General features: G+C 60.4%; 4 protein-coding genes across 4 annotated transcripts; 1 reads left to right on the top strand and 3 right to left on the bottom strand.

Annotated features, from left to right (window-relative positions):
- The first annotated feature begins 313 nt into the window (after window positions 1–313).
- Window positions 314–4,055, top strand: TMEM150A (transmembrane protein 150A). The gene is made up of 8 exons (XM_004447135.5): window positions 314–399; window positions 770–940; window positions 1,362–1,409; window positions 1,693–1,779; window positions 2,274–2,341; window positions 2,619–2,746; window positions 2,875–3,052; window positions 3,270–4,055. Exons 2-8 carry the CDS (start codon window positions 876–878, stop codon window positions 3,509–3,511), a joined length of 816 nt encoding a protein of 271 aa, XP_004447192.1. The 5' UTR covers window positions 314–399; window positions 770–875; the 3' UTR covers window positions 3,512–4,055.
- A 656-nt stretch (window positions 4,056–4,711) lies between these two features.
- Window positions 4,712–6,286, bottom strand: RNF181 (ring finger protein 181). The gene is made up of 5 exons (XM_004447134.4): window positions 6,132–6,286; window positions 5,579–5,709; window positions 5,284–5,393; window positions 5,026–5,100; window positions 4,712–4,848 (listed from the first exon to the last, which is right to left on the bottom strand). Exons 1-5 carry the CDS (start codon window positions 6,215–6,217, stop codon window positions 4,789–4,791), a joined length of 462 nt encoding a protein of 153 aa, XP_004447191.1. The 5' UTR covers window positions 6,218–6,286; the 3' UTR covers window positions 4,712–4,788.
- Window positions 6,287–7,971: 1,685 nt separating this feature from the next.
- On the bottom strand, window positions 7,972–16,040 carry VAMP5 (vesicle associated membrane protein 5). Its single transcript, XM_058279023.2, has 3 exons — window positions 15,953–16,040; window positions 8,636–8,773; window positions 7,972–8,271 (listed from the first exon to the last, which is right to left on the bottom strand). Exons 1-3 carry the CDS (start codon window positions 15,953–15,955, stop codon window positions 8,119–8,121), a joined length of 294 nt encoding a protein of 97 aa, XP_058135006.1. The 5' UTR covers window positions 15,956–16,040; the 3' UTR covers window positions 7,972–8,118.
- Window positions 16,041–17,862: 1,822 nt separating this feature from the next.
- On the bottom strand, window positions 17,863–20,853 carry VAMP8 (vesicle associated membrane protein 8). Its single transcript, XM_004447137.5, has 3 exons — window positions 20,718–20,853; window positions 19,365–19,523; window positions 17,863–18,138 (listed from the first exon to the last, which is right to left on the bottom strand). The coding sequence occupies exons 1-3, from the start codon at window positions 20,718–20,720 to the stop codon at window positions 17,995–17,997; spliced, it is 306 nt and encodes a 101-aa protein (XP_004447194.1). The 5' UTR covers window positions 20,721–20,853; the 3' UTR covers window positions 17,863–17,994.
- Window positions 20,854–21,589: the final 736 nt, after the last annotated feature.

The raw sequence follows: 21,589 nt of genomic DNA, 5'->3' as shown, positions 1-21,589 counted from the left end.
AGGCGCGCGCCCGGCGCCACGGCGGACGGAGCCTCGGGGGCGTCCCGCGCGCCCGGCCCCGCGGCCGGCGGCGTCCCCCGGAGCCCGCGCCTCCCGCCTCCGCCGCGGAGCAGGGCCCGCGGGCAGTGCCGGCGCCGGCGCTCAGCGCGGGGTCCCCGCGGCCGCCCCGGCCGCCGCCCACCGCCGGCCGCGGGCGCGGGGTCTCGGGAGTTGTAGTCCGCGGCCGGGCGCGGGGCGCGGGGCGCGGGGCGGCGCGGACTCCACGTCCCGGCGGGCGGCGCGGCCCGGGGCGCAGGGGCGGGGCCGCTGGGCCCTTTAAACCTGCCGGGGCCGCGCGACCCGCTGCAGCCGGCGGACGGCGCCACGAGGGCCGAGCGGGCGCGGTGAGGGCGCCGGGAGGTGCGTTCCGGGCCCCCTGCTCCCGCCGGGCTTCCCCAGACGGACGCCGCGGCGCGGGGCCTCGCACCTCCTCGCGGGCTTCTCCTCGGCGTGGCCCGCTCCCCGCCCGGGGCGTCCGGCGGGAGAGGACAGCCCCGTTCCCAGCTGGGAGGGCCCCGCCGGAGTCTGCGAGCGCGCGGCTCGCGTTGGGGGGGACCGCGGAGGATCCCGAGCGACGTCGGGAGGTGCCCGCCTTCTGGCTGCGGCGCAGCCCCAAGCTGGGGCGCCCGGAGACCCGGTGGAACCTCCGGGCTAGGTGTTGACACCCCCACCCCCACCCCTGCTCTGTCCAGTCACTGGACCCTGGACTTTGACCTTCTCTCTCCGCCAGGCCCGGCGGCTGATGGTGGTGGCCGAAGTGCCTTCAGGTGGTTGGACCTGCCCCCCGCAGCCCTCCGGTCCTCCCGGTCCTGCCACCACCCTGGCTCCCCTCCCTCATGACCGCCTGGATCCTGCTTCCCATCAGCCTCTCCGCCTTCTCCATCACAGGCATATGGACCGTGTGAGTAGAGGGGCAGCAGGAAGAGGGAGGGGTGTCTTGAGGCCAGGATGGGCCCGGCGAGGGCCCCGCAGGGAGCCTGATCACACACACAGTCCCTTGTCCCGCTGCAGGCTCCAGGCTGGTACCCGGGCCACTCGGGCTGTCCCAAGCCTGGCCTGGTGCCTGGCACACAGCCCCGTGGGACAAGCTGGCACAGCTGCTGGCCCTGCCAGCCTTCGTCCTGGCCACGTCGGCAGGGACCCGCTGGGTAGCAGAGGGCCTCTAGTTGGGGGCCACGCCGCCGGCTCGGGTGGGGTGCAGAGTCTTAGCTCCAGAGTTCCTGGCCAGGGCCAATGGGGCCAGAAAGGAAGATGGAAGAGTGGGTGCGGGGTGGGGCCCGAGCCGGGAGGCCGGGGGCAGTGTGACGGCTCCGTTCCCGCAGGTATGCCATGGCCGTGATGAACCGCCACGTGTGCCCCGTGGAGAACTGGTACGGCGCGCTCTGCGGACAGCCTCTCTCTAAAGCTCCCTTCGCCTCTCTTCCCTCTTGGGCCTGATGGAGGCCTGGGCGTCACTGCTCTTCTCCGACGTTGGCAGCGCCTGCCCCTCCCCAGGCATGGCTTCGTGCCCACTCCCCCGCTCTTCCGGGGTTCTTCTGCCCCACGCTGCAGGGGGCCGGGGGGCCTGGGGGGAGTCCTCTGTGAGGCCCAAGGCTCCAGGGCCGGGGCCTGGAGGAGCGCCCCCCCCAGGCTACTGTCTATCCTGCCTGCCAGGTCCTACAATGAGTCCTGCCTTCCTGACCCGGCAGAGCAAGGGGGTCCCAAGACCTGCTGTACCCTCGACGATGTCCCGCTCATCAGGTAACTGGGCCAGCAGAGAGCCCCAGGGCCCTTCTCGGACTCCCGGCCACGCCCCTCCCGAGAAAGGCCCAGCCTTGAGTTGCGCTGACATCCCAGGCACTCAGCAGTGCTGCTCCGCGGGCCCACCAGCCGGGCGCCGGGCTGGTGGCTCTCCACACGTCGTGGCATCCAGGCTTCCCAGCGCTGTTTTCTGGGTGGGGAAACCGAGGCTCCAAGTTAGGGATGCACCCAGGCTGCGCGGCAAGGAAGTGGCAACCCCTGGGTTTCAGCCCCAGCTCCCTCAAGCCTTCTGGGCACCTGTGGTCTGTCATAATGACCCTTCTCTCACCCAGGAGCCCTGCTTTGGGGGCCCCAGCCTGGGGCCAGTTGTTCCCAGGCGACACCGGCCCTCCTGATGAGTCAGTGGCCTGCCTGCTGGGAAAGGGGAGAGCTGGGACCGGGAGGGGGCTCTGGCGTCCTGGCCCTCTCTCACTGCTCTCGCCCCCTCCTCTCAGCAAGTGTGGCACATATCCCCCCGAGAGCTGCCTCTTCAGCCTCATCAGCAACGTGGGTGCTTTCATGGGTGAGTTCTCTCCGGGGCCCACCTTGCTGGCACGGCCCAGCCCCCCTACACCCCCAGGATCACCTCTTAAGAGGCCCAGGAAGTCCTCGCTCAGCCCAGCCCTCCCTGCCGAGAGTTAAAGCCAGGGGACTGACGGGGACAGTCAGGCCAAAGGGCCTCCCCCACCCCACCTCTGGTGACTCGAGGGTCCCTCTGTTTCCTTCTGGCCCCTCAGCAGGAGGGTGGGGGAGCCTGGCTGGGCGCTGGGCCTGGCCCCACTCGTGCTCTCCTCCCCCAGTGGCCCTGATCTGCCTCCTGCGCTACGGGCAGCTCGTGGAGCAGAGTCGCCACTCCTGGGTGAACACGACTGCCCTGGTGACAGGCTGCACCAATGCTGCAGGCTTGGTGATGGTCGGCAACTTTCAGGTGCGGCCGCCCTCCCCCACTTCCCAGCAGGGGCCAGGGGTCCCCCCCCCCCCACCAGGGCTGGGAGGAAACAGAGGAGAGGAAGGGGGCGGGGCGGCCTGACAGCAGCCCCCTCCCCCTGCGCCCAGGTGGACCTGGCGAAACCCCTGCACTACGTGGGAGCAGGCGTGGCCTTCCCCGCCGGGCTGCTGCTGGTGTGTCTGCACTGCGCCCTCACCTACCACGGGGCCCCTGCCCCGCTGGACCTGGCCGTGGCCCACCTACGGAGCGTACTGGCCGTCATCGCCTTCGTCACCCTGGTCCTCAGTATCCTTCCAGGACAGGGCGGGAACTCTTCCTTCTCCCCCAGAGCCGGGAAGGGAGGAAGCACCTGGGGGGCGCTGCCGAGGCCTGTTCTCTTCTCCCTTTGGGGAGGTACACCTGGCTGATGGCCTCAACCTAGCCATGTATGTGGGGCTGCACAGCAGGGGTGTCACCAGGTCCCTGCACATCCTCCTGAACCTTTCCTTAGCCCCCCTTCCAGGCGGCGTCTTTTTTGTGCACGAGCATTCTCAGTTGCAGCACGGGGCAGCACTGTGCGAGTGGGTGTTTGTCATCGACATCCTCATCTTCTACGGCACCTTCAGCTATGAATTTGGGGCGGTGTCCTTGGACACACTGGTGGCTGCCCTGCAGCCCACCCCCAGCCGGGCCTGCAAGTCCTCTGGGAGCAGCAGCGCCTCCACCCACCTCCACTGTGCCCCCGAGAGCATGGCCATGATTTAGGAGACGGGAAGGGGGCTGCTCCCCACCTCGTATCCTCCTCGTGTTATTTCGTACCAAAAACAATTTTGAGAAAGTATTATGTTGGGATAGGTGCTTCCTCCCTCCTGGAGGAGAGGCCACCCCACCCCACCCCCACTCACCCCCACAACCCACCCCTGTCCATCTGTGCCATAAAGGGCAGGCCCTGCAGGCCACCTGAGCTGCTACACACCCTGCTCCCCCCCATAGTGTTTTTGTGTTTAAAGGTCACCTGTCCTCTTTCACCCAGCCAGCCCTTCAGGTGCCTTCTATTCCCCAGTGCCAAGGCCAGACCACTGGGGCTTCCTGCTGCAGGAACTGGGGGCTGGGTAAAGAGGGCAGGGGAAGGCTGGCCAAGCACGCATTGGTCATGCGTCGGTCTGTGGGAGGCCCTCTTCTGGGCACACTTAGCTGCACTGGGATCCTTCACTCTGCCCCTCACTTCCTTTAGGGCAAATAACACAGCAAAATCACGTGGGTATTTTAGAACTTTTTTTTATATCTATTAAAAGAATTCTAATTTGCATGTCTGTAGTCTGTTGTAGAGGGCCTGCCCCAGGCTAGCTTTTGTTTATTTTATATATTTTTGTCTGTTTTGTTTTGTTTTTTGTTCTTTCCCAGGCTAGCTTTGGTTTCCCCTAGGACAGGAGGAAGGGTCCGATGGGCCAGGGCTCCTGGGGAGCAGGGGGGCCAGGAGCTACTCCAGTCCCTCTGAGGGGCTAGAAGCCCCCCCTGGACCTCTGAACAGTCTGCAGCGCCAGCCAGGTCTGATAACCTCACACTCCTTTCCAGAGTCTGGCTGCAACTTTGGTTCTTTAGCAGAAAGTGTGGGGAGGGAAGAGATGCAGGGAACCACTTTAAAATGCCAGAAGCTCTTTTCTCACTGGAGCTCAAGACATTTCTGGTATTCTGAGGATGACGACAAGTTACCTGCTCTAAGTAGCCGCTGGGTGTCAGAACCTGGCATTTTTCGTTCAGACCATGAGCACACAGGATCGAGCCTCAGCTGGTCCAGGGACCAGATTCTCGACCTGGCTTCTCTGCTGAGTCCAGGTAGGCCAACAGGCTCAGCAGGGAGGAAAGGCCATCTGGTGCCTTGCAGCTCAGGCCCACCTTCCCCGAGAGCCAGGAAGACCTGACAGAGGAGGCCGAGCCCAGCCTGTGAGCCAATGCAGCCGCAGGGTGGGTAAAGAAACCTTTAATGAGTATTCAAGGTGCCGGAGGAAGACGGGCAGGGCCGGCGCTCAGCCACAGCCAGCTCATGTGTACATGGCCCCGTGGAGGTCCTCCAGTCGGTGCTTCTGCTGCTGCTTCCGAGCCTAGGGGGAAGAGGGCACAGTGGACAGAGGCCACAGCTGCAGGCCTGTGTCCCTCAGTGAAGTCACTGGGAAGGTGGCCAGAGCCAGTGACTCTGAGATCCACACAGGCCTGCTGGGGTGAGGAAGGAGAGGAGAGGGGGCCCGCTGCCACCTTCCACACCTGCCCCCAGCCCCTACCTTATCTCGTCTGTGCTCCTCGTAAGTGTCGTCATCAGTGGGCAGCTCGTGGCGGCACAGGGGGCAGGAATTTGTCTGGGAAAGGCAGGGAGGGGCAGGGTTTCAGCCCAGGTCTGGTGTTCATAAACCGGCATCCTTCCCCCTCCTCCCACTTCCCACCCACTTTGATCCCCCCACCACCAGCAGTCCATTACCCCAGAGAGACTAAAGAACTGGGCCAAGGGCAGGGCTGGGGCTGGAAGAAGGGAAGTGGTTTACCTTGCGAAGCCAGGGCAGAATGCAGTTGGAATGAAAGAAGTGATGGCAAGGCATCTCAATCACAGTCTCCTCCTCCTCAAATTCCAAAAGACACACGGGGCACTTGAGCTCTTTGAGAGGGAGTGCTGATCAGGAGAGCTGCTGTGGGCCCCACCTCCCAGTTCCCACTCCGGCGGGATCCCCTAGCCCCAACCTGGCCTGGGGATCTGAAGGTCCAGAGGACAGTCCTGCTTGGGGGAGGGGAGTGAACCCGGCAGACCCGCCCCAAGCCGCAGAAGGAATGACGTGTTCTCACCGGCCTGAGAGCCCCTGATGACTGTCCTGGGGAGATTCTCCACCACGGTCTTGGCAGCCGGTGGAGGCAGGTGGTGGTCCCAATCTACCAATAACCCCAAGTCCTCAAAGTCCATCCTGTTGAAAAGGGACCTGGGGGGGGAGGAGGCCAGATGGGAACCCAGGAAAACCAGACTTTCTCCTTGCCCCCCTAATTCCTGGACGGTACAAGATAAATACCCTGCCCGGCTAACTAGGGATAATAGCGACCGCTTAGTAGGGGCTCGCCAAGTAAAAGGCAGATAGGAAGCGGCTTTACAGCTGCTAAAACGCCACGGGTGCCGAGAAGTTCTAAAGACCATGCAGCAGTGACGGGGCCAATCCGGTTCGAAAGGCACTGGCTTCCGTGGCTGGGGTCCCCAGGGAAGACGCCCACGGGCCCGGACCCGCCTTCGCATCGCCCCGAGCCCGCGGCCCTCCCGGCCCCACGCCCCCTCCCCTCCTGCTCCGGCCGGTCCCCCAAGTCCCCTCGCCCGGGCGGCCGCACTCCAGGTGATCCATCCCGCCAGCCCCACCTCGCGAGCTCCAGCAGCATGTTGGTCCGGGCGTCCCGCTCGGGGTCCGACGGCTCACAGTCGTGCTCGTCGAAATAGGACGCCATGGCCGCCGCCCCCGAGCCGCCAAGCCTCCGCACCCCGCCAGGCCGCGGCCTCACGGCGCCGGCCAGTGAGCTGGCGAGTGACAAGGGGTGGCCAATCAGGGCGTGCGGGGGGCGGGCACAGTGGGCATTAAATACCCGGAAGGCGGAAGTCTTCATCCGGCCGCTTCTCATTGGCTCAGGCATGTCAGGTGATCACAGGCTGCCACCATAGCCAGGGCCCGGGCCATCGGAGCTCGCGAACATCGGGGATGGGCGGCGGCGGCTAAGGAGCCGGCGGTCCCTGGTCCACCCACCCACCCATCCCTAAAGAAATACAAATTTCCTGTGCATTGTCTGGGCGGGAGGCTCAGTGGCAGAGGGTGCTGGGCCCACCTGCCCTCTGCCCGGGCAGCTGGGGCCGCCCCTGCCCGTAGGGGTCTGTGTGACCTCGAGCCCCGGCCCACGCTCTCCCTCAGCCTCTGTAAATAGACCAGTCGGTGGCTCGCATCCCTGGCTGCACGGGAACCTCCGGCGGCGCTTGAGGAAAAAAAAACAATCACCCATGTCTGACGCCTGCCTTCCAAGATTCTGATTAAATTCAATTTTTCTAAGTTCCACAGGTGGCTCTAAAGTGAGGCAGGCTCGAGAATCCCTACATTGAATTATTTGGCTGACAGTTACCATTTATTTGGCATCTAGAACGTTTACATGGATGGGTATTATACACATAATATCAATACATCCTCACAATGGTACTGGGAGCTAAATATCTCATCCCCTTTTCACCTAGGTGAAACCCGCCTCGGAAGGGGCTTGCCAAATTCATACAGCCTGTCAGTAAGGTGTTGCAGAGTAGCTGCAGGGCAAGTGCTCTCCTGCATCTTTTTAGTGAAAGGAAGAGGGTGATAAGGCAAGTGGAAGGAACAAATCTGCAAGATGGAAAGCTCCATCCAACTGGGAGGGGTTGTGATTGTTTCTTTGCCAAAGCCTTCACTCCAATTAGCAAGGAACAGCTTAGGTTTCTCGTTTGGCCCTGAACTCCCCTTGCCAGCCCCAGTCAACTTTGAGCTGCAGTTAAGTCACCCAGGCGGAGGCCCTGCTTCCACCCTCTTGAGGCGGGGGAGAGGGGGGGCTTCTTTCTTTATCCCATCGCCTGGGCTCAGTGATGCTTGCCGGGCTTCATAAGGCCCCCAGATCTTTGAAAAGCCTGAGTTCCTTTCTACAAAACAAACTCCAAGCCATCCTCCTGGTCCTGCGTTCTAAAGGGGCAGAGTCCATCTGACGGTGACAGTCTCATGCTATAAAAATGCCTTTCTCTTTGTCATCCCACCTGGAGTCCCATTGGCCCTCTGAGAATCCCTAAGATGCCAGAAAATAGGAAATGATGGATCCCATTCCCAGGGAAACAGGCTCAGAGGGGGAGGACTGGTTCAAGGGTTTAGTTTGGGGACTGCCGGGTATACTTGCAGAGAAGTCTGTCTGGGTAGTATTGGATCAAAGAGGGAAGAGAGAAGACGCCTCCTCCTTGGGGGTGGAGTCCTTTGGATGGTGGGCTTTCTAAGCCACCCAGGGATTGGGGCAGAGTGAGGCTGGACCAAACCAACCCAGGGGGCGTTCATATTTGCACATACAGACACACACGCAGAAGATTTTAATCAAACAGCAGCTTTACTGAGCCCCAGGTGGGCTGGCCTGGCCAGTGCAGCAGGCTGCCCTCCAGGGCCTGTCTGTGGCACGATGGGAGACGCAGAGGGGCACGCACACCTCGGGGCTGCCCTCCAGAGCTGGCCTCGGCGCCAGGCTTCTCTGGAGAACAGAAGGGGCCGGCGCGGCCATTTGGCGGGTCCCACGGGGCCCAGCTGGCTCCGTGCCCAGGCCCGGGGGCAGTGCCCATGTCCCTGGGCCTGTGGGACGCCATTGCCCTAAGCGCCACTCGGGAGGAAGACGACCAGCAGCACGATCAGGGTGACAAGCAGGACGGCGCCCACCGCCAGCCCCACGTACACCCAGCACCGGATGTTCTCGCAGCGCTTCTTCTGGCTCAGGGTCTTGGTAGTCTTGCTAAAGGCTGTGCTCTGTGGACACCCCAGATACAGGGCGGGAGTTAGCGATTTCCCCCAGCGCCTCTGGCCCAGCTCCGCCCACCCCGCCCCCTAGTCGGTGTCACCCCCACACACCCCCGCCCAAGGCCAAGTCTCCTCCTGCATCTTCCCTATCCCGTCTGCTCCCTCCTTCCACACAGCCTGCCTGGGACCCTCCCTGCTGGGTCTCGGACCCTGGAAAGTACGAACCCCTGGTTCACCAAGCCAGGAAGTGAGGCCTGCTGGTTGCCTCCCTAAGAGAGGGGTGCCTCAGGGAAACCAGAGACCCCACACTGACCAAGACAGCCTGAGAGCAGCTCCCCCCCCTCCCCCCCGGCCCCGGCCCCCGGCCCCACACCATGTCCAGGAGTTGGTGGGAACGCTGCTCCAGCTCCGACAGCTTCCCGTCGCGCTCCAGGACCTTGTCGAAGTTGTTGAGCATGATTTCCGTCACCTCGTCGGCCTGCTGCTGGCATCGCTCCAACTCGTGCCCTGCCTGGTCCCCAAGCCCACCGTCAGAGTGGCGCGAGGCCCCGCCGGGCCCCCCCCACCCCGTGTGCTGCGTGAGGGCGTAGGAGGAGCGGCCTGGCTCCTGCAAGGGGCTGGGGTGTGTGCAGAGAAGGGCCCCCCTGGGCGAGCGGCCCGGTCGGGTCACACTGGCCCTTGCTCTTCAGGGTGGGCCCTGGGTCAGCATCTTGGTTTCCTCTAAGCTGCTCCAGCGGGGGACCATCCCAGGGCCCCACGTCCCGTGAATCAGACACGTGACCGGCTCCAGGACGGCCTGTGCCCCAGGCACACCTGCCCGATGGCCTCCCACTGGCCTGAGGGGCAGCACAGAGCAGACGCCTGGGCTGGAAGCCAGACCAGAGGAGTGCCCTCTCCCAGGGTTAGGAAGGTCATTTTGACCAGCGCATGTCGCCACCTCTGCCTACCACCCCTACGCCCCCTCCACCCCACTTCACCCCACTCCACCCCACACCCACCCCTTTGCTACAACCTGAGCGACTCAGGTCTCCATTCTTGGGCCTCTGGCTGGTCAGAGCAGTTTGGCCTCCTGACCAGACTCTGCTCCCCACACGGGGTCTGCCTGGGGACCTCAGCCTCCCTGGCCTCTGACCTCTGGCCCCCTAGCCAGGGTTTCCACCGGGGCTAGCTCAGAAATGAGACCAACCCATGGGGTCCCTGCCTGGGCTGCAGCCTCACCTGTCAAGAGAAGCCAGCTCCTTTCATTGGACAAAGAGGGGCTCAGAGGACAGGGGAGAAGGAGAAAGGATGGGTCACGAAGGAAATAACACTGGGCCCTGGATGCATAATGAAGAGACCAGGGCAGGAGGCAGTAGGGAGAGCAGGAGTTCAGGGAGATGAACACCAATGGATTAAAAAACCTTAGCGGGGAAGCAGACTTGGCCCAGTGGTTAGGGCGTCCGTCTACCACATGGGAGGTCCAAGGTTCAAACCCTGGGCCTCCTTGACCCGTGTGGAGCTGGCCCAAGCGCAGTGCTGATGCGCGCAAGGAGTGCTCTGTCACTCAGGGGTGTCCCCCGCGTAATGCGCACAAGGAGTGCCCTGTCACGCAGGGGTGTCCCCTGCGTAGGGGAGCCCCCCCCCACGCAAGGAGTGCACCCTGTAAGGAGAGCCGTGAGAAAAGCACAAGCCCGCCCAGGAGTGGCGCGGCCCACACTGAGAGCTGACACAGCAAGATGATGCAACAAAAGACACACAGGTTCCCGGTGCCACTGATAGGATAGAAGCAGTCACAGAAGAACACTCAGCAAATGGACACAGAGAGCAGACAACTGGGGGGCGGGTAGAGGAGAGAAATAAATAAAGAAATAAATCTTTAAAAAAAAAACCTTAGCGACTCCCTCTTCTCAGCCTGGGCCTGCTAAGCCCTCCACAGCACTTCCCTGTTCCCTCCTCCTCCCCAAGTCCCCTTGCCTGCCAATCTACATCTTGCATTATCTGCAGCAGACATTTTGGCATTTGAGTGAACGCCACTGAAAACCAGAGAACTTAAAGGGTTCAGAGGGATCCAGGGGTCACAGAGGACCACCTCCCACCCAGGCAGGAATCCTCCTGCAGGGTCCTTGCAGCTGCCTTGCCCACGGCCTCCCAGCTTTCCCAGCATCTGAATCCTATGTCCCCAACCAGATCACAAACTCCCAGAGTGGGGCAGGGGCCAGTGCCCTAATTCCAGCCTCGACCGCCCCAGGGTCCTGCAGGGCCAGCACAGACATGGACATCACAAGGACTCAGTGAGTGGGTCAGTCCCCTTGTAGCTTCTCCAAAGGCAACTCTCATTCGCAAGGGATGTTATCACAGCATGTTTCTCCAGCCCAGTGAGAGTTTGGAGGGGTAGGCGGCTGAAACCCAAGTATGTCAATATTTACCCAAGAGCTAGAAAAGCCACCTGCCTGGAGAAGGGGCAGGCAAACCGCTGCTGGGGAATGTGCGTCAGGCTGGGGGAAGCCACATCTGGGGAACCAGGAGGCTCAGCAGAGCTGCAACAACTACTCTCCAGTTCACTGGACTCACCCAGGTCAGCTAACAAGGAGGTAGGGATGGTCAACCAACACATCAAGAAACCAAGAGAGTCTACAACTGCAAGCAGGAGAGTCCTGTCCATCAGCCATGTGGGATAGAAGCCCCCTCTCAATTAAAAAGTGGGGTGGACATCACCATCCCAGGGTCCTCAGGATGGAGGAATAAAATATGGATTACAGGGAAGCAGACTTGGCCCAATGGATAGAGCGCCCGCCACCACATGGGAGGTCCATGGTTCAAAGCCCGGGCCTCCTTGACCCGTGTGGAGCTGGCCCACACGCAGTGCTGATGCGCGCAAGGAGTGCCCTGCCACGCGGGGGTGCGCTCCGTAAGGAGAGCCGCCCAGTGCAAAAGAAAGTGCAGCCTGCCCAGGAGTGGCGCTGCACAAGCGGAGAGCTGACACAGGAAGATGACGCAACAAAAAGAAACACAGATTCCCGTGCAGCTGATAAGGATAGAAGCTGTCACAGAGGAGCACACAGCGAATGGACACAGAGCAGACAACTGGGGGGAGGGGAGAAAAATAAAGAAAGAATATTTTTTGAAAATATGTATATATGGATTACTGGATTTACTGGTATTCTAGTATAGAATTATTGTGAATCTAGCAATGAAAGAAATTATATCATTGATGTGGCGACAGTGGCCACGGGAGTTGCCGAGGGCAGGGAAAGGGAAGAAGAGGTGTGACAAGGGGGCATTTTCAGGACTTGGAGTTGTCCTGAATGATATTGCAGGGACAGATGCAGGACATTATATACCGTGCCATAACCCACTGAATGGACTGGGGGAGAGTGTAAACTACACTGTAAACTATAATCCATGCAGTGTACAGTGCTCCAGAATGTATTCAACAAGTGCCATGAATGTGCCACACTAATGAAAGACGTCATTGATGTGGGAAAAGTGGGGGGTGTGGGGAGTGGGGCATATGGGAATCTCATATTTTTTTAAGGTAACATTTTGTGTGATCTATGTATCTTTTTAAAATATATTTATATTTTTTAAAAAAAGGACTGATGCGGAGAGCAGGCAAGCTGAGCTCTTTTCTCTCTTTCCCTGCAGCGACTGTCATCGCCACCACTGTTACCACTATACTATTCAGCCAGGCTCCAGGATTCGGTCATTCCAACTGCTCCACATTCAAGCAGTCTGTGGAGGTTTGAGATTATTTATGAAACCCAAAAAAGAGAAGGATTATGTTAGTAAACTGGTCTGTCCCTCTGGGTGCGATACCCTTTCATCGTATTCAGTTCAAAGGCGTTAAGTTTACTTGATAAAGCCAATTTGGGGCCTTTGATTCCACCACAGCAGTAAGGCCTGCCTCGGGTTAAAGCCCTATGCATCTTGGCAGGCCGTACAAACGGACACTCCCGCACGGAAGAGGGGAGAACTTGGTCATCTCGGTCCTGCCATGTGACAGAAAGGAGAAGGCTCTAACAGCAGAGCACCCAGGAAGAGAGATGAGCCCTTTGCCTGACAGCTTGCAGCCGAAGAGAACGGAGCGGCCGAGCAGGCCCGAGAGACGCGGCAGCGATCGCCGCCATCTTGCTTCCACGCGTGGCAGCTGACTTTGGCGAGAAAGCAGCCTTGAGGTGGACTCCTTAGGGCCTTGTAAGATTTTACCCCAAATAAATACCCTTTATAAAAGCCAACTTTGCCTCAGCACCCCTTTGACTAACACACCATCCCAGGCCAAACCTTAGGAACGAAGAAAGATTCAAAACTGAGAATCACTGAGAGTTCAGCAGGCTGCTGGATATTCTTTCTCATCGTCTCAACGGTAGAGCTGTTGTTTTCCACCAAGGGGTGAGACTGGGTCACATTCTCAGGGCGCGCTGGCTGTGCACCCTCACTGTGCAGCCATGGCAGTGTGTCTAAGAACACACAAGCGCAGGGAACACAGAGGCCTTGGATCCAGGTCTCCAGCTCTCCTTGGCCCCCACTCAGCTAGCAGGAAAAGGACATTGACTACGTGCCCAGGTCTTTTTTTGGAGCTGCAAGAAAGGAAGAACTATGGGGCATGGAAGGGGGTAAGCGCTCAGAGAAGCAGGGACTGTGTCTTACTCCATGTGGTAACTCAGCGTATTGCCAGCACAGAGTGGAAGCATGGTGAATATTTTCTGAATAAACAGTGCCCACTCTTAAGGCAATTGCTCTGCAGCTGGGGAAAAGAGATGTATGTGACACAATTAGAGAAGAATCAAGACTTAATGCCCACAGAGAGGGTACTTGCTGAGAACTGAGGTTGACGGGGTGGCATCGAGAGACAGGGGCACGCTCAGTGATGGGCCAGGCAGAGGTCAAGGGTGGAAGGGCAGGCTGGGCCCAGAGAAAGCAGGAAAAGTCCAGGAGAGGAGGCTACCTTAGAGAAAATGAGCAAACAAGAGCTAATGCAGCTTTTTTGAGGCCAGTGCTTCTGGCTATTTTATCCATTGGTGGTAGACTGACACGGAGAGAGGAAGAGATGTGAGAAAACTCAGGGCAGAGGTGCTGACCAGGCCAGGGGGGCGGGGAGCAGAGATCACACAGAGGAAGGGAGGATGAGAAAGGCATTTCCGAGACCCGCCAGGGCCTGCAGGACTTGAGGTCCTCAGCCAGGGAAAAGGGGGAGCAGCAGCGTTTGGCAGGCACAGGGTGGCAGTCACACAGGAAATGTTCTCAACACACTGCTACTCTCTCTAGAGAATGTTCTTCTAAAAGTACAGCTCTCCAAAGAGCTCCCTGCTCTACCTCTCCTCTCCCCTCCCTTTCGTGTTGTGGCCCAGAAATCCTCCTCCAGCTCTCCTCAAATGGACCTGTGCGGCTACCCAGCTCAGGAACCGAGAACAGTGCTCGAAAGTCCAGCTGCCGCGCCGTTCAAATCCCGCTTCACCCACTCACCCGCTGACGGACCCACAACTGAGGATATGGCCTCCCTGACCTTCCATTTCCTCATCTGTAAAGTGGTGATAACGATCATTTCCAGATCATAACCATACTTTAAGGACTGTGTGACCTATCGTAAATAGACGCCTTAGCATAATGCCCGGCGTGCATTAGAGGAACAATAAAGAAGAGCTGTGAATATTGTCGTGGCCTGAACTTCCTCCAGCTTTTTTAGCAGTCAGATCGCAAATACTACACGATATGCTGACTTGTGGTCAATCAAAATATACGACCACGCGAGGCCTGGCCTCTTGTGAGCCTGCACGCTTCTCGTCTTCATTGTTTCTTACCTAAACGCGGGGCCTCGATAACCTGCCTTGAGTTTAGCTCCATCAGGCATCACAGGCCATGGAGAAGGTTTCACCTCTGAAGCAGTAATGACCGTTGGGTGAGCACACACAGTGCGCTAAGCTGCCAGGTGCGCTTTTATTTAATCTCATGCAAGCTTCACAACAACGCGTCAAGGTAAGTCTCATTGTCCCCATTTTACAGGAAACTGAGGCCTGGAGAGGTTAAATTACCGGCCCAAGATCACAGAGCAGGTGAAGGAGAGGTGGGACTTGAACCCATGTCAACTCTAGGGATTGCATTCTCATTCCCTCTGTTAAACTGGCTGCAGGTGAAGGGAGGTGACATGCTTTAGCCACCGGGTGAAAGGCTCCCCAGACCTCCTGATGCCTGCCAGCTCAACTCGTGTGCATGTGAGGAAGGCTCGTGGCTCAAGATGCCAACTCTCTGGACTGCGCATGAGGAAGGTCCATCTACCTACAAGGTCAAAGAATTCAAGAAATCACTTGCTCTACTTTCATCTTCCCCATCACTGTTTTGTTTCTACTCCATCCCCTACACCTGCCACTAGGCCTGGCACAGAGGAAACACTCAGGAAATACTTGTTAATTGAATGAGGCTCAGGGAAGAAGTGAAAAGAAGGGAAAGGAAGAAGGACTGGGTAGGGGAGGGGGATGAGATGCAGGAAAAGGAAGAGCCGGGGGCAGGTATGAAAGGGGGCAAGAGGTCAAGAAGAGACAAAGGAATGGGCAGGGGCGAGGCTCGGGTCCACTGCTGTCTCCTTTGAGAGTCCAGGGGTTTTCCAATACACTACCCTGGCCCCAGCCTGTGTCCCCGGGGCCGAGGGCTGGCCAGAGGCCCACCGCTGGCCGCGACCGCTCCCGTGCCCTGGAGGTTCGGAAGTGGGCCCTGGACTCTGCCCGGTTCTCCGAGCCTCCCTCGGCTTCCTGGCGTGGCCTTCGCGGCTCAGCGCTACCTTCCTGCCCCACAACCTCTTCCTGGCTCCGGTTCCCTGGAAGAGCCAGCCCTCCGGGCGGCAGGACACCCCAGCCCCGAGACCCACCCCATCTCCGCCACCTTCTCCAAGGCAGACTCCTGGAGCACACAGCGGGTGGGGGCGGGGGAGCAGCCGGGACGGGCACCCGGAGCTCCTGACACCTTCGCCTTGGAAATGGCAAGTGGGGGCAGGAGCTGAGGTCTGCGGGTGGAGCAGTGAATGACCAGCTGAGGAACGCGCCCCTGGGTAGGGGTCAGGAGGGGAGGCGGGCCTGTGCCATCTCGGATAACTTCAGGGAAACTTTTCACAGGCAATGTCTTCCTTTCGTTTTCACTCAGGGAAAGGAGTTTGCCCTCCAGTACCCTCCCAGGGGCTGACGCAGCCTCCACTGTCCGCCTCCCTCTGGCCGCTCAAATTTCCCACTTGGGCCAGGGCTGGCTCCTCACAGGCCCCAGGAGGGCCGAAGGGGTCAGCACATTACCGACCAGCTCTTGGGAGCCGGTTCTGAGTGCCAGGCGGATCTCTGCCCTTGAGCCTCCGGTAACTTCCCAAGAACCCCGCAGGGTGGGAACTGCTGACCCCACTTCACAGATGCGGAAAAGGAGGCTTAGGGAGGTGAGGGGACAGAGCCGGGAGGCTGGTTGCTGGCAGGAGCCCAGTCCCGGGCCAGCTCCCAAGGTGGTGCTGCCCGCCCCTGCACTCACCCCGCCCGCGGGTGGCTGCCCGGGGTTGCGGGCCTCAGTTTCCCTGCCAGGCTGCACGCGGGGCGTGCAGGGGCTGGCCCTGGCCCCGGGCTGCCGGCAGCCCGTCACCTGGCCGGGGCCGCCAGGCTCCGGGGCCGAGGCCGCCCGGGCTCCTGGCCTTGGCGCCCCCGGCGCCCGCCTGCCCCGCACCCCCGCGCCCTGGCCGGCCCCTCACCATCGCCTCTGCCGCGGCTGCCCGGCCGGCTCCCGACTCCTCGGCCGCCGAGCGGCACTGCCGCCGGCCCGCCCCGGGAGGAAGCCGAGGGGCGGGGCGCGGGGCGCGCCTTCCCGCCACCCCGTGAAACGGGACGGCCCCCCCCCACCCCCGGGGCGCGGCGTGAGCCTCCACACGGGCTGGGCAGCGTGGCCCGGGCGGCACGGCAGAGGGGCTGTGGGTGGCCGCACCTCGGGGCCCCAGGGTCAGACACGGCGGGTTCTGCAGCTGCGTCCAGGGTCAGGGGTACTGGGTGCAGCTGGGGAGTCACTCTTCATCCCACCAAGTGCCCCCGAGGGTGCCGCTCTCAGGCACTGAGCCAGGCTCGGGAGAGGGCCCTGAACAAGCCAGGGAAGGGGTCTGCGACCTTGGCGAGGGCGTCCCACCACTACCCAAACGTGGACACACACGCCCCATGGAGAAGACGCTAAATTCGGCTTTTCTGTTTCCCTTCCTCGCCGCAGAGAGCAGGTGCAGCCCTGCCCTGGCATGGCTCTACTCAGCCAGAAGACGGGCACAGGCTGGCACGTCTGCTTCTCTCCAGGGCCTTCCCGAGCTGAACGCAGGGTCCTCTCCACTCACTGCTGCGGCCGCCACCCCCCTCAGGTGAGGCCCCCGTGGAGGGAAGGAGTGGGAGGCTCCTCTCCGGGTCCCTGTGAGCCCAGAAGCCCCACACCAAGAGGGCTTCACACCCTTCCCACCCTCCCCGGCCACCTGGTCCCAAGGAGGCGGTTTCACCTCAGTTCCCTTGACCTTGAACCCAGGCGTAGACTGAGAGGATGGGTTTGGTTGTGGGAAAGACCACCCCCAGTCTCTTCTGTCTGCCCTCTTCCCTCCCTGGATTAAGGAGCCTGGTTCCAGAAGTGGATTTGCCAGTGCTAGTCCCAAATCCTGCCTCCCGTCTCGGCCCCCTTCCCCACTCCCTCCCCAAAACAGTTTTTTGTTTTGTTTTGATTTGGTTTTTTTAATTTTTCAATTCTGGCAAGTCTGTGGAGGTGATGGCAAGACTCCTCCCCCCAAACCCAGGCAGCTGGGGCTCTGGAAGGAGTGACCATGATGGTGGAACCTGGTGGGGAGGAGGGAGGCCCAAGGACAGAGGCCCATTGTGTGTGGAGGGGTGGGGGGGCTGGGCCCTGTCCTGTGACATTGACTGTGCTTAGCCATGAGACTCGAGGGAGGGGGACGCAGTGCTCACCCCCTCAGGGTGAGCCAGAGCCCTGCTAAGTCCCAGAAGGGCGAGGGCAGGCAGAAGACCAGCAGGGCCTGCCGCAGAAGGAAAAGGAAAACAGTCCAGTTCATCCCATGCCCAGTTCTAGAGGCAACAGGGCCACAGAAGAGCTGGCAAGGGAAGAGGCAGGGGACCCAAACCGATGCCGGAGTGCTCCCCCAAGGCTGGCTTCACGTCCAAGCCAGCACGTCCAGCAGGGCATGGCAGCACCCGAGGGGAGCACTTGGGAGCTGGGTGTGCCACCCTAAAATGCTGCGACGGTTTTGCATTTTCCATATGCCAAGAACCCCCTCCCCCCAGAACATTCTTGTCTCTGCGGCTTATGACAACGAAAGGATGTGGAATGGGAGGGCCAAAGAAAGATGGGGCGGCTCCATCGTTCTTCTCCCAACAGAAGATCTCGGGCCCTCCAACCACCTGGGCCCCAAGTGGGAGAGGCTCAGCTTGAAAGTGTCTTTGAAAAAAGAGAGAGAAGCTGAAAGCCAGAGGCAAACCGGGAAGCAAGCACAGCTCACACGGGTAGGGACACTGACGTCTTTATGGCCCCCGACCACCAGCAGGCTCCCTTGTCGTGCTGGCCCTCGGGGCCCCTCCAGCCCGCTGCTCAGAGCCGGGGAACCGGCTCCGGTCCAGCTCTCTCCTCTGGGGCGCCCGAGGCGCTCCCTGGGGGCAGGCGGTGTGGCAGAGGGTCCTCAGGGCGAGAAGCAGGAGGACTGCGCAGCCTCCCAGGGCAGGGCAGGCTGCTTCCAAGAGAAGGGCGGGGTGCCGGGGGCTCCTAGGTAGGGATGGCGCCGGTGGCAAAGAGCACGATGAAGAGGATGATGATGGCAACGATTACGCAGATGATGACGATCATCTTCACGTTCTTCCACCAGAACTTGCGCGCCACCTTCTGCGACGTGGTCTTGAAGTGCTCCGACTGTTGGGGACAGGGTGGAGTGAGTGACGCAGCGACGCAGGGGTGGGGCGAGAGGACCAACGGGGGCCCATAGGCCCCGAATCCAAATATTTGTTTAAAAGGTGAGGTAACAGGCTGTTAAGAAAACGTTCTATCCTCCTACCCTGACAGGTATCACTTCCTGACAGTCTGGCAGGCTGGGTTCAAATGTAGACTTCTTGGACTCTTGGGGGTTCCCCAGCTGTGTGGGGTAGGACCCCTGCCCTGCCCCTGTCTCATCGTACCCCAGCACCCTCATGCACATTGCGGGGCCTGATCCAGATGCCCGCACCCAAGGACCCTCTGACCTGCGGTACCCCCTGGAGGGCAGACCCTAGTGGGGAGGGGCACATCTCGCTGGCTTCATGTCTTCCTGGGGACTGTTGAAACTGGGAGAGGGACCCAGGACAGGGACCCAGGACAGTAGGAGGGGTGCGGGGCTGGGAGTGTGGGAAACTCCCCAGAACCGGTTGCAGGAACATGTTTCCCTGGGCCACCCCCCTCCCCGGACTAGGCTTTAGAAAGAGAAACCAAGTCCCAGGACGCAAGAGCGATATGCCCGAGATTACACACACGGGATTGAGAAAGCTAGAAGCAGCCTCTCCCAGCTGGACACAGCGCCTGGGCTGCACTTTGGAGTCACTTCCTCCCTGAGCAGCTGGCCTCAGCCCCTGGCTGGAGAAAGAGAAAAGAATGAGGCCTAGCAAGGCTTGTGGGAGATATTATTGCAGCCTTCAGCTGGCCCAGGACTCCGCAATCAAAGAATGTCACTGCTCTCCCTGGCTTCTCTGGAAAGTCGACTCGGCAAGGCTCCATCAGTTCTCTACCTCCTGGGAGAAGGGCAAAGACTTAAGGAGGATTTTCCCACTCAATCTTTTTGTCCCGGAGAGGAGGGGTCCTAATGATATCGCCAAGGGCAGTCTTCAAAAAGAACACCAGTTACACAAGAAGGAAGCCCAAGCACGCACTGGCATTCGACTGGCTCTGAAAAGGCTCCATGGGTCAGTATGCCCAAACCCCAGCCACTGAACGTGTAAGCAGAACAGAAGCAGAAGTGGGAACTCTGCTCACACCAATTCCCGAGACGTGCAAAAGGCTGGCAGAAACGAGATTTCCGTCCCTCTTGGTTGTCCCTACCCCTCAAATAAACACGTGCCTTCTCTTCCCACATCCCACGGCCCCCAGCCCCCGGCGTGCCCCCATCTCACCGTGGCTTCCAGGTCTTCTGTCTTGTTACGGAGATGGTCCAGGTTTTCTCCTCGGGCCAGGATGCGCTCCACGTTCTGGGTCATGATGTTCTTGACACCCTCCACCTCGCTCTGCAGGTTCCGCACGCGCTCATTTCCCCGGCCTCCGCTGGCCTCCTCCTGGGCGGCAACGCAGGGGTTAACCGGGCTGAGCGGAGGGGGCGGGAAAGGGCCAGCCTCGGAGGCCCACTTTAGCTTCTATTTCGTAAGGGCTTGAATTGTTTATAAAGAGAATGTTTTCGTGCATTACTTGTGTAACCAAAACAAAACGTGGTCAGCCCCTGAAAGCGAGAGCTGGCACTAGACAGGCTCGATCTGAATGGACTTTCAGGACCCTGTCCCCTTCCAGGACAGAATTGCACCGTTAGCCACCAATTCCCAGAGCCGTACACCCCCTACCCCTGGCCCCCCCAGAGCCCCCGGGTCCCCCGGGGCCAGTCCCGCCCCGCAGGACTAGCCGCTCCCTCCGAGGTGGCCGCGGCAGGAGAGCTGCCCTGGGCCCTGGCGCCCGCGGCGGCAGCCTAGCCCTAGACCAGCTGGCATGGCCCAGGGCAGTGGGCGTCCTCCTGGCGCCCCGAGCCGTTGAGCCACAAACTTCTGCTTTCCCCACCGCTGAGCACCACGTGCAGGCCCCGCGCCACCTCTGCGCTGCAGATATTAAAGTCAACCCCCCGCCTGGGTGCTGGGGGAAATGGAGGACGAATCCTTCCTGGCCGAGGCCTCATCCTGGGGCGTCACGATAAGGTTTTGAACCGGGAGAGAACAACAGGACTAAACTCCTCCCTCCCTGAGCCGCGGGGCCTCTACGAATGGGTCGGGTGTGAGTCAAAAGGAGAGGAGCGGAGAAAAGCAACGTCTGGCTCTGGCAAACCCTTCCTCGCCTTGACAGGGTGGGAAGCCGATGCCTTGGACTCGGGGCCGTGGGTTTCTGTCTAGGGGGGAAAGTGGAAGGCAAAAGGGGCTGAGCACAGGCACCGGGGCGGGAAGTAGAGCTGGAAACCTTAGCGTCAGGAGACCTGGCCGGAAGAGAAGATGACAGGTGGGAGGGGGGAGCCCTGGCCTGGAATTCTGACCCCTGCCTCCCTCTCCAAAGCCCTTCCTCTGGCCAGCACCCATGTCAGGGGAGGGAGGGAGCAGAGAGCACCGGCCCAGAAAGCTTAGAGACTGTCAGCCAAGGAGTTCAAAGAGGGTCCCCAGGCCACGCCTGCCCCAGCCCTCTGACTCCCCCCAGCCCTCTGACTCCCGGGCCGTCACCGACTCTCTTCGCAAGGCCAGCCCCAGCCCCGGTCCCCTCCTCCTTCTCAGCGCACTCACCATGTCTCCCCAGCAGTCGGTCGCAGCTGAGCTCAGCCGGGTCGGTTTCCTCCCGGGCCAGCCTCAGGCTCACTTCCTGCTTACTCCAACTTCCAGCCCGTGTCCCCGCCCAGCTCGGCTCCAGGCCGCACCTAGGGCAGGTTCTCTCCCAGGTAGGCGGGCTTCCACCAAGGGCCTCCCTGTTGCCTCCCAGTTCCCTCCCAGCCCGGGGCTCCAGCTTAAAGCCACAGGGCTCTCTGACACGAAAGGTCAAGAACCACTAAAGAAAGATCCAGGAGCCCTCCTCACCTAGCAGCCACCTCTTTTTACAGTTCTGAATAGCTGACCCCAATTCCTAGGGACCCCAGTCAACCTTAAGTACTCTGCCAAGGCCTGGTTCACAGGGAAATAATGCAGATGGGAGCATCCCTGGCTTGGGTGGGCTGAGAGCACTAAAACCCCCGAAGTCTGGGCCTGCTGGGCTCTTGGGCTCTGTTGTTAGAAAATTAGAAAGGGGTTGAATCCCAGCTGCTGGGTGAGTCTGACTGAGCCCAGCTCTCTGGGTTTTGCAGATGCTAAAGCTGACCTCAGAGGGTGGTGGCCAGGGATAAAGAGGTACACAGGTCAGGTACACAGATCAGGTGGTCAGGGGATTGCAGCCCAGGCAGAAAAGGAGTTTTCCATCAGACTGGCTCCAGACCAGAGAAAACCCACTCTTCCGGATGGCCTTTATCAGACCGAAGAACAATAACAGGGAAAGGACAGGCGGAAGGGAGCAAACCTTCCTGTCCCATCCCAGAGGAGAAAACGGTTCCAAGGCAGAAAATGTCAGTTCCTGCAACAAATACTTTATAAAGGGCTTTAAGAAATCGGGGAGTCTTTTGAGACACTTG

This window comes from Dasypus novemcinctus, chromosome 17, assembly GCF_030445035.2.
Source record: "Dasypus novemcinctus isolate mDasNov1 chromosome 17, mDasNov1.1.hap2, whole genome shotgun sequence".
Lineage (NCBI taxonomy): Eukaryota > Metazoa > Chordata > Mammalia > Cingulata > Dasypodidae > Dasypus > Dasypus novemcinctus.
This window is presented reverse-complemented; position numbering and strand designations above follow the sequence as displayed.

What these genes read in the sequence shown, in the direction of transcription:
- TMEM150A (XM_004447135.5), top strand. Translation starts at nt 876, where the DNA reads ATGACCGCCTGGATCCTGCTTCCCATCAGCCTCTCCGCCTTCTCCATC. An exon ending in ATCACAGGCATATGGACCGT is followed by an intron (nt 941 to 1,361) that starts GTGAGTAGAGGG and finishes CCGTTCCCGCAG; the next exon opens with GTATGCCATGGCCGTGATGA. An exon ending in TGATGGTCGGCAACTTTCAG is followed by an intron (nt 2,747 to 2,874) that starts GTGCGGCCGCCC and finishes CCCTGCGCCCAG; the next exon opens with GTGGACCTGGCGAAACCCCT.
- RNF181 (XM_004447134.4), bottom strand. Translation starts at nt 6,217, where the DNA reads ATGGCGTCCTATTTCGACGAGCACGACTGTGAGCCGTCGGACCCCGAG. An exon ending in ATGCTGCTGGAGCTCGCGAG is followed by an intron (nt 5,710 to 6,131) that starts GTGGGGCTGGCG and finishes CTCCCCCCCCAG; the next exon opens with GTCCCTTTTCAACAGGATGG. An exon ending in AGGAGCACAGACGAGATAAG is followed by an intron (nt 4,849 to 5,025) that starts GTAGGGGCTGGG and finishes TCTTCCCCCTAG; the next exon opens with GCTCGGAAGCAGCAGCAGAA.
- VAMP8 (XM_004447137.5), bottom strand. An exon ending in CAGAAGACCTGGAAGCCACG is followed by an intron (nt 18,139 to 19,364) that starts GTGAGATGGGGG and finishes TGTCCCCAACAG; the next exon opens with TCGGAGCACTTCAAGACCAC.
- VAMP5 (XM_058279023.2), bottom strand. An exon ending in CCCACCAACTCCTGGACATG is followed by an intron (nt 8,272 to 8,635) that starts GTGTGGGGCCGG and finishes GGGTGTCCACAG; the next exon opens with AGCACAGCCTTTAGCAAGAC.